General features: G+C 48.0%; 1 protein-coding gene across 2 annotated transcripts in view; it reads left to right on the top strand.

Annotated features, from left to right (window-relative positions):
* The first annotated feature begins 2,241 nt into the window (after positions 1-2,241).
* LACE1 (lactation elevated 1) overlaps positions 2,242-10,846 on the top strand; it is a 165,498-nt gene continuing 156,893 nt past the window's right edge. Inside the window, exon 1 of one of the 2 annotated variants that reach the window (XM_019520129.1) lies at positions 2,242-2,467. In XM_019520129.1, coding sequence (XP_019375674.1) covers positions 2,311-2,467 — 157 coding nt within the window. In that variant the 5' untranslated portion in view covers positions 2,242-2,310. The remainder of the gene's footprint in view (positions 2,468-10,846) is intronic. The other variant, XM_019520130.1, reaches the window with a different exon arrangement.

Raw genomic sequence — 10,846 nt, 5'->3', positions numbered from 1 at the left:
CCCCCCCCCCATGCCTCTTTGGCTCAGTGATCGGCCACAGGGGGACTTCAGGTGCCTGCCCCCCCCCTCCTCCCCCCCAGGAGGCACCAGTCACTGAGCTGGTGGGGAATTGGGAGAACTCCCAGTACGTTCCACTGGCGGACTGGGAAGTAGACCGGAAGTGCTTCTGGTCCACTTCTGGGTCTGCTGCCAAGTGCTCTGGGGAGCCCCCTGTGCGTTTGTGGGATGCTCCATCCGCCCCAGCATTGCAGCATTCACAGGCCGCCTGCTACCTCGAGGTATGTAGAAAAAACATTTAAAGCTGTGTCTATGTCTGAATCATCAAATCTTTCCAAATTGATTTGGAGGGTTCTGATTCGATTCGGAGAGATTAAAGGGTCCTTTGCATTCGATTTGGATTCGGAGATTTGGCCACCGAATAAGGCTGAATCTCTGCCAGATAGAATCAGGAACCAAAGCTTTACACAGCCCTACTATTTCTCTCTCTCTCTTTACCTGCAACACTCTGCCAAGCATGGGCAATGTGTAGGGGGTGAATGCAGATGCACATGCACCCCCTGAGCGTGGTGGTACACCCTCTGCAAAAATGTGCTGCCGACAGGCAGTCACTGCTCACCACCCTGCTGCCAGCGTCTGCAGGCAGTTAGCAATCCCTGCTGGCCGCTGCTGATGCTGCCAGAGGCACCTGTAGGTGGTTGCTGACCCCTGGTTGGCGCTTGCTACCCTTTCTCCTCCTGCCGCCAACAGTGCTGGCGGTATCTGTGGGAGCTCCGCTCTTAACGCCACCGCACTCCCACCGCTGCCAGTGCAGCCGTGCTCCCCTGCCGGGGGCACGTGTCATTTATGCTGCGAAGTGTCCGATGTGGTTCACTTGGCAGATCAAAGCACACTTTTGACAGTTAAACCTTTAAAAACCTGTTACACAGTTTGCACTGCGTATCTGTGCACCCATTTCCATACCTGTACTCCTACCCCCTGCCCTCCTCAGAGGGCCTGCCCTTGAAAAAGTCTATGCCAGACCCCTCTCTACCATATGAGGTCTGCCATTTTTTTCCTGTCATCCTCTTCTGTCTTCCTGTAGTACCAGTTCTTGGCTGTGGGGTCTGAGAGTCTGTTTATGAGCAGGGTCCTGGCTTTCCACGGTGTATACCTGAAGCAGGATATGAACTGGTTGAAGCGGGCCGTTGGGGCCCCTTGATGTCTAGTTGGGTGCCCGCAGAGAACCACTTCCCTGGCCAGATTTCTGAAACCTGTGGTACCCCTCCAGCCAGAGTCCGCAACTTCTGGAGGAAGCCTGTCCCACAGGCTGGCTGTTCTAGCAGTGAAGAAGTGTTTCTTGCAAGTCCGTCTAAACCTCCTTTGCTGCCGCTTCAAGCCACTGGGCTGCATCCTGCTCTCTGCAGCTAGAGAGAAAAGATGCTTTCCCTCTTCTTTAAGGCAGCCCTTCAGGGATTGGAAGACAGTGAGCATGTCCCCACCCTTAAGCACTTTTTACTGCAAGCTGACCATGCCTGGCTCCTTTAATATGCGACCCTGGATCCCATCTCCTCCACTCTGCACCCGGTGGCTGAGGGGAGCGTGACCTGTCCCGCCAACTTCCTGCTAAGACGGCAGCGACTTTGCAATGCCATGGGGTGCCACTGGGTCTCAGATGACACCCTTCAACTCTTCCACACCTGCACTGGGACATTGCCCTTGCTCTTATATTTGATGCGGAGCAGGTCGGGCGTTGAGGGGAGCTGGGGGTGGCTCTGTAAGAGGGACTGGGGGGCTGGCTCTACATGGGGGGGCTCTGTAAGGCAGAGGCTGACGACATGGCGGGGATCTGTAGCAAGGTTGCTAACTCCGTTTACATCTATTCTGGAGGGTCTGATCACATGACATACTGACATTAATTATGGTGCACAGACTTTAAGTCCGGAAGGCAAATGCACTTGACTATTACATTTAAACAACCCATGGGATATAAATCGGATTCAACATTTAATATTTATTTGAATGAATGCCCTATCATTTATCTCCTGGGTGACTCTCAGCAGTCTCCTCGAGATGTCCATCTAATTCCCGGAGACCCCCAGGCAAGCCTGGAGGGTGGGGTGGGCAACCCTAAAGCAGGGCTGGAGGGCTGGCCCTACATTAGGGGGTGCTGAGGGAGAGCAGGGCACAGTCACGCCGTGCTTTGTGTTGCTAACACGTGTTTCAGGCTGGGCCTTGGCGCTGCCACCACTGCTTTTCATGATCCGCAGCACAGCAGGGCCCGGGCGGGGCAGCACCACGCCCCCCTTCCCCCACGCCTTGGGTCAGGACTACATGTCCCAGCATGCACCACCCCCGCCCCTCCCCGCAGCGCCCGGCAAGATGGCGTCGCCCGCGTCGCCCTTGGTTACTGCGTGCTGCCTGCTCCGGGCCGGGGCCTGGCGCCCTCCAGCCCGCCCGCTGCTGGCCCGCGCTGCCGCCCCGCCGAGAGGTCAGTGCCAGGGGGACGGGACGGGGGTCCTCGTTGTTCCGCACCAGCTCCGCTCCCCCGGGCAGGATGGGGTGGGAGCCGGCTCTTCCCTGCCCCCGCTGGTGTGTCCCGGCCCTTGCCTCCCGCCGGGCGGCTGCGGCGCTGGGGCTGCGGCTGCCCTTGCGTGGCAGCTCTTCGGTGCAGTGCTGGCTCTAGCCGCAGGTGGGTGCGGGCCGGGGTCCCCCTTCTGCCCGGCGCCGGCGTTTACCAAGCCGCTCTCACCGCGCGGAGGGAAGGGCCTGGCCTGGGCGGCTGCTGCTCGCGTAGTGCACCGTCCCACGGGGGAAGGATCTGCTCTGGAAACCTTCTTGGCACAGAAACGTTTAGAAGAGTTTAAGGCCTCGGCCAAAACGAACTCCCCTGCTGGCTGCCAGCCTGCTCAGAAACATAGCATGTGAGGGCTAGAAGGGACCTCAGGGGGGTATCTAGTCCAACCCCCTGCTCAAAACAGAGCCAGCCCCAACTAGATCATGGCAGCCAAAGCTTTGTCTAGCTAGGTTTTGAAAAGCTTCAAGGATGGAGCTTCCACCACCTCTTTGGGTAACCTGTTCCCATGCTTTACTACCTTCCTGCTGAGAAAATAGTTTCTAATATCTGACCTAGACTTCCCTTGCTGCAGCTTGAGACCGTTGCTCCTTGTTCTGTGATCTGCCACCACTGAGAACATACTAGCTCCAAACAGTCTAGCTTAAAACAGAGGCTCCCACTTACAGCACGGATCCATGCCACCTTGCTGGTCCCTGGGCCTATCTTGTCTCACGCCATGTTCCTTTTTGGATTGACATCATCAGTTTGTCCCATGTTGAGTTGGGTTCCTTCGGTGCTGCGGCCACACAGATGGTTGGTAATGTGTTCTGTGGCTGGTTAGTGCTAGACCAGTGCCTTCCAATCTGTTTGACTTAAACCACCCCTTGGACTCCAGGCCCCTTCATAACTTTTGTGAATTGAGTGGCAGCCCATTTTAGAAATGAATTTATAGAACACAGTGCTTGCTCTCTTGCAGAGGGGCCTGGCAGTGGGGGTGGAGGGTTGGCCAGGCAGGGACAAGCCTGAGCCTGCACTTGCCTGCTTAGTTTATCTGCTTATCTCCTCATGCCTCACAGCACCCCTCAAAAGATCTTGCAGCACCGCAGGCTGCCCTGAAACCCTGTTTGAGAATTGTTGGCATAGGCAGTCAATAATCAAAGGATTTAGCTCCTGGGAAGGAAAAGGAAGCAGTGTGGGGTTCTGTGAAAAGTGCTTTATTAACACATATAATCATACACACTAAAATAATTAGCCAGTGGCATATTTAACGTGCCCAATTTAAGTTTCAGACTTACTGCATTGTCATCAGTAGAGTCTCCCTTGTCAGGCTGGTGTTGAACAAGGGGTCTGAGGTCCTGAGCAGCCATTGCTGCTTTGATTTGGTCTCTGTTCATGTTTTCCAGATGTGTCCAACCTTAAGAGCAGAAAATTAAAGAATCTTAACATAGTTTCTGTGACAAGAGGAGGTTTCCATAGCAAATTCTTATGCTGTGGGACTGCGGAATACGTGGGGTGTGAGTAGCAATGGCGCAGCCATACCCTTTTATCAATGTAGTAAGAGAGGCAAGAAGCAGTTTTATAAATGTTGCTGCATATAGATGCTTAATGTGTAGACTATAAAGAGGTTAAGTGATGTGCTCAAGGTCATGCAAGTCTGTGGCAAAGATGAGAAAATAGCCTAAGAATCCCAACTACAAGTTTTCTTGCTTTAATGTCAGCATTGTTCTGCAGTTTGAACCGCTGATGTTAACAAACATATGTAAGATGTCCTTTGTCCACTGAGGTCTCATTTAAAAAAAAAGATGCTGGTGTGGCTTCTGCTGACTTATCCTAGGATTCTTTAACTTGTTTATTTTTAGATAAAAAGAGTAACTGAGGGTTAGGATGCATCTCTCTTTCTCACCCCTGTTGTTTAACGCTTTTGTAAAATGCATTTCAAGATAGTGCTTTATGAGTGTGCTTGCAGGATTTGAGTTTTATTTTTGAATAATTTCAGTAGATTAAAATCAATGGTTATTTTAAGCATTTATTTTGATTTTTATCAATTTAAATTTTTGGGATTGCATGAAATTAAGGGTGTGGGGGCAGCCCATCTAATAATGACAGAATACTGTTAAAAGCTTTATAAAATCACATGTCAAAATATAAAAAGTAAATATCCATAAATCAATAAGCATACTTTCTGTTCATTTGGTAGTACAGTCATGCCAGGCTGGAGCCTTCGCTCTCACAGTGGAGTGCCAGGGCAGGGGCCGGGCTTGGAGGGTATTTGGCACCTGATCCCTGGCTGGGACCTGGGCAGAGTGAGCAGTCAACAGCACCAACCTCTTGGCTGCCAGCCCTGCCTCTGTGCAGGGGGATCCTGCAGTAGTGTCCCACCTTCTAGGCTCTGTCACTAGCAGCTGGCATCTGACCAACCCCCCCTTCCGAGCATGGTCCCCAGCTCCTGAAGCAGCTGCTCAGGCCACTACCACGAGAGCAGAACGCGGGTGTTGCAGCCAGGGCTTCCTCTGCCCCCTCTGTATATGTGTGCATGTACGTGCATATGCACATATGTGTGGCATCCCCTGTCCTGGATTTCCTTACCCTGTTTCCAGACTATTTTTTCTTATGTCCTCTTTCTGTGAATTTTGATTATAACCAATGAAAATATTTGTTCATTGGTCTGTGAGTGTTAGATGAAATTGATGTTAATCTATGTTTAGCATTAAAAATGGTATCCTGCCAAGCCTATTAATGAGTCAGAATAAGGTGTGGCCTCTTCCTTGAAGAGCTTATATTCCAAGGTGCTCATTTACTACAAATGTGTACATGCTTAACTGAAGGCATCTCTCTAACTGTTTTTGAAGTCATCTGAGTCCTAGAAGACAGTGGGATTATTTATATGATTTAAAATAAAACAGAGGTGTACATTTTTACAGAATTATGACCTAAAGCAGACAAGAAAGGAACAGCAGTAATGTATTACAGACTATGAGAGTACAAGGAGTGTGTCTCACTAATACCCTATCTCCTTTGCCAAAACGAGAATGTCAGGGCGCAATGGCCCAACTAGTCTTTTCCCCTCACCTTTCAGAATTATCATGAAAAGACAGAGCTGTGGAAATCCCCCTCTTCCTCTAGAAAAAGAAAAAGATTTAGTAACAGCAGCCCAAAGGGTTGGAGACTAGCCATTTCAATAGTCTTACTTCCTAGGGGCATCTTTACATATGCTCCAGGGCAAGGGCGTGCACTTTAACTAGAGCAGCTCTTTGGAGTCACTGTAATTAAAATGCCTGCGGTGCCTTGTGTATTTAGCATCCCATGCTTCAAAATGGCGCTGGGGGTCTTTTAAGTAAAGCTCATTTGCTGAGCTTTTGTTAAAGTGCCCCTGCTGCCATTTTGAAGTATGGGGATGCTGAATACACATGATGCTGAGGCTGCTGGAGTGTGCTAATTAGCACATGTTGGAGCAGGTGTTGGGCATGTGTATAGGTGCCCTAGGACTTTGGTGTCATGGCTGAAGAAATCCTCCTTCTACCTTTACAGCCGAGTGACAGAGTGCTATGTAAGGGCTGTTGGTTTTTTTAGCTTTCAAGCATTGTTTGGTTCTTTAGTTATTCAAACATAGGTATTTGTCTTCTGGTTGAATTGTTGAGGTGATAAACTAATTTTTTAAAATTATTTTTTCCCCCATTACATTTTTTCATGCAAATTTCAGTGCTTCTGAAAAGCTCTTGAGACAGAATGCTGTCTGCAAAACAATAACAACACAGATGTGCCTGCTATTTTGGCAATATGCCTCAATGCTGGTTTAACAGAATCAGTTCTAGTCTTTGGTCATTCAGTGGTTGGCTACATTTGCTGCTGTGGTTGTCAGTGAGGTGGCTATCACAGTGGTTTTGGATGCATATGTAGGGGTCTTTATGAAAAGTATTTGGATTGTCCTTCCCCAGCAGTTATCAGATGGTAATAAAACCAATTTTTTTATTTGGCAACAGTAGCACATTATCAGTGGAAGTAGTGGTTTCTTTATTATTTACATCTTCAAATCAAAGGATCCCTTTTGGGAAGATGTGTGTTAGCCAGATGCAGGCCATTGGTCTTAATATAGAGCTAACTGAATAAAATTTCAAAGGCTGTGATCGGTGATATGAGGTAGCCATCTGCGTGGTTCTATTCATCCATAAATCAGTGAATGAAAATGATGTCTGATCACTGCTGTACTAGACAACTGGAAAATGTCTTCAGATTGAAGATCTCATTATCAGTTGCTTGAGTTTCTATTCCAACATAATTTTTTGAAAAAAAGAATAATACAACCTCTTCCAGGTATATGATGTCTGGGACTAATCTTCTAGAAGGCAGGGTAGACTTATACTTTACAGATCAACTCAATCAGAGATTCATAAGCCTTCATAAGAAGCAGCTCATTTCATCAGGTGCATCTGATGAAGTAAACTGTTGCTTATGAAGGCTTATGCATCTCTGAGTTGGTGTGTAAGGCAATATTCCCTGCCTTCTGCTTGACTTCAGACTAACTAACTACGTCTCTCCAGGGGGCATGGCTGCATCTGTCTTTCTGACCACATGGTAGGAGCAGCAGTGAAGGACTTTTAAGTTCCGTGGGAAGATAATAATTCCCCCTGCTCCATTCTTCTCCATGCTCAGAAGCATGTCCCCTTCCCTTCCATACCCCCTTTCTTTGCCCGCTGTTGCCACTGTCCTTGCTGTCCTGGGTGTAAGGGATGTTCCTGTCCCACACTAATTGGGCTGCTCGGGCTGGGCTCCACCTGGAACAACAGCAGCAGTAGCAAGCGAGCCGGTTCTCCCAGCCTGGTCTCCCCAGCATTCCCTGCCATTCTGGGAATGGATGCAGGGTTGGGGATCCTGCCTGCCTGCTGCTGCTGTCCTGGTTGAGCCTGCCTGGAGGAGCTGTGGAGCTTCTCTTGCTGGAACAGTGGGGGCAGTGGCAGGTGGGGATCAGTCATGCCCCCTGAGCACGGAAGAGAAGGGGGAGAAATTCTTACCTGCTTTGGGGCCTTAAGAAGTCCTCTATTGCTCTTCCTGTGGCAATATCCGACTGCCCTGAGGGGGGGAGGGGGCTAAGAACAGGAGATGCAGCCACCCCTGCAGAACTGGTAGGTGCTCTTGCATTCTCCTTTATGAAATCCTGCATCTGCTTCAGAACTCTCGCTACTAATTTTCTGTTAACATCTAGGCCTACAACCTACACCTCTGTAGGCCTAAATAGTGACATTCATTTTTGTATAAAAGGACAAAAGTCCCACTTGTGTGTTCTAATTTAATCCCTTCTTCTTTAATGAGATATTTCTTACTTATCATTGTTTTCCTTTTTTTTTTTTATAGTTACTTCTCCATCAAAGCTATAAAGCAGACCTATAATTATAAATGCACTTGTAATGGTTGTTTAATATACATTAAAAATCTAATTACAGTAATGAGTCTTGTAGCCCAAATTTTAATTTAACTCTTAATTAGAAGAGTGAAAAGTGCTTTTCCTAGCAGCATTTTTCCCTATGATCAGCAGGTAGACATTTAAAACTGAATATCTATTTTCTTTGCATAACTGTTGAAAGTTCAGAGCTTGAGTAAAGTTACCAGGTACCTAGTATTCAGAGGATCAAAGCTGTTAATTGGAGTATAACCGAAAAGTTGAGGTGGGGGAGGAGAGTTTATCAGGGATATTTAAGCCCAGCTTCTTTTCTGTTTTACCTCCCAGCTGAAAATTGAGGTAGGGCGCAGGGGGGACTTGGATTACATGTAGATGCTGCTCCTGTTAAGAATTTCTGCAAGGAATTGGGGGTGGGAGTGGGGGGGGGGCATTGCTAGAGTTTCTTCAGTGTACAGACAGGCAGAACCTATTTAGTCTGAAGCCTCAGTAGCACTTTATGATTGCTATAAAATTAAAAAGAGTATTCTGCATCTTGGGCACCCCACAACCTACCTGATTTCTGGGAACAGAGGTGTTTGTCACATCTCTCCTTGAGCCTTCTGAGTGCTGTGAGGCTAGTATGCATTTCCCTCAAGTTCTGTTTTGGTTTGGCCTTTGTGAATCCCTCTTGTGTCCACATGAGCTGCTGACTTGCTTTCACAAGCAACCGGGTGAAACTTGCTATGAGTCTCAACAGCGTCATTGCTGACAAATCATTCCAAAGTTCTTAATAGCTGTATTAAAAACTGCTAGTCTTTCATTCTGCTCCAGCTTAGCAAACCAGAGGGACGCCAGGCTTGGGAAATAGACTCCAATGTTTTATGTTTGGTTCACATTCAGATGATTATCTTTACAACTGTAAACAGTTAAAGGAAAGCTTGGATTCTGCGGAAGTTGTTCTGAGATTCTCCTCTACCAGGGAAATCTTTGTATTTGCGCATGAATATTTCAAACCCTAACTAAGCTCATACGTTCTTATTTGCCTCAGTGTATATATATATATTTTTTTCCTGTCTTCTAATGAAAAGAAATTTCATGTTGTAGCATAATATTTGCCTTGTGGTATTTTAATCAGTAAAGCTGGGGTAGTAAATATTCTGCAGAACAAATTAATGTGGTCAATTGTGCTGTCTGAAATACAATGAGAATCAATTTAAATATGTACATTTTAAGAACAGAAATAAAACATATAAACTGGAGGCAGCTCTAAGCAGAGAATTAATAATTAGAAAGCTTGTTGGTGCATAGGAACATAAAGTTTGTGATGCAGCTTGTTTCTGGGAGTTAATTCTGGTTATGAATAAATATGAAGGTTTCATGTACAGTAAAGCAAAGGCAATGATCGTGTTGCTTTACAAGCTGGTGTGACCATATCTGGAATATTAGACACGGATCTCACAGTTTAAGGGAGCATTATGTAATATAGGATCACCATACATGTGGGATTTTCTGGATATGTCCTCCAATCTCTATCTGGGCAGTTTTTTAAAATATCATCAAATGTCTGGGATTTTGCTTTGCTCATCATTGAAGTTTTTCCCAGCACTTTCCAGCTTGCCCTAGCAAGGAGCTTCTTGGGGCTAGGGGGAGGAAAACTGGAGACAGTGGGCACCACATGCATCTGTGTGGCTTGTGAGTGAGAGGCACCAGGAGGGGTGGGGGACTGTGGGTCAGGAGTGCAGGGCACAGGTAGTGCCCAGGGGACTCTGGATTTGGAGTGAGGGGCATCAACACAGATTTGGGGGGAGGTGGGGAGCAGGATACTGTGGGTTGGGAGTGAAGGGCAGTGGCACAGCCAGGGGTCTATGGGTTGGGAGTGAGGAGCAGCGGCAGGGCTGGGGGGGGTGCTCTGTGGCTTGGGAATGAGGGGTAGGGTAGTAGCATATCTTTGCCCCCCCCCAGTCATATTAACCCCCCTCACCCAACAGGTGTTCTCTTGGAAATATTGTAACCGTATGTAATGCAAAGACTAGAAAATAAGGCTGGAAGAGAAACAGTAGAAACCCAGTTTCTATGCTCTAGAACAGTGGTGCTCAACCTCGTGGGCCTGTGGGCCAGATGAGCAGCATGGGGCTGTGGTGTGGGCTGGGTTGGGCCCCTAGGCCAGGATAGAGTCCTCCACTGCCTCTACCCAGTCCATACTCAGGGATGAGAACCTGTGCCGCCTCCACCCAGCCCCTGCATGCTGGGATTGAGCCCCGTGCCACCTGGCCATGCCTGACCCTGCATGCCATGATTGGGCCCTACACCTCCCTGCTAACTCGATCCAGCATGCTGGGTCATGTTATCTGGCCCCTGGGGTTCCCCGCAGGTCCGGATATTTGACAGCACCGCACCCCTGCCCCCAAATTTTCAGGCCTGTGGGGAACCTGATGGGGGGCTTATTATTGAAAAGATAATAAATACCTCAAACAAGATATAAATAAAAACAACTATTAGAATAAGAAATGGCAAGAAGTTTAAGGTTCTTGAAGAAATCATGTATTGAGGTTTGTGTTGTTCAAGTTAAAACAAAAACAAACTTTGAAACATCAGAACTTTTCATGGAAAAGAAATTCTAAGTTGTGACCTGCTCTATGGTTGGGCTGGTGTGCGTGTACATGTGCAAACATGTTAAAACATGCTACTGAAGTGACTCCCACTTAGGAATGATATTTTAAAAGTTTCTTTAGAGAAATAGAAAACGACTAGCCAATTGCCTGTCAAGAGTGATGGGATGGGGGGGGTGAGGAGTGTGTGGGGATGGAGCCCTGTGGCCCCTCTTCCCCCCCGCCCCATCTGGGCCTGCTTTCCACTTCCCTCCTGCTGCTTGGGGTCTGGGACTGCTCCTCCCCTCCCTGCAACAGCTCCCACCCACCCACCTTACTGGGGAGCTCCTA

The sequence above is a fragment of the Gavialis gangeticus genome, unplaced genomic scaffold (assembly GCF_001723915.1).
Source record: "Gavialis gangeticus isolate Ggan-Ray unplaced genomic scaffold, GavGan_comp1, whole genome shotgun sequence".
NCBI lineage: Eukaryota > Metazoa > Chordata > Crocodylia > Gavialidae > Gavialis > Gavialis gangeticus.
Note: the sequence above shows the minus strand (reverse complement) of the source record. Positions and strands in the feature narration are given on the sequence as shown.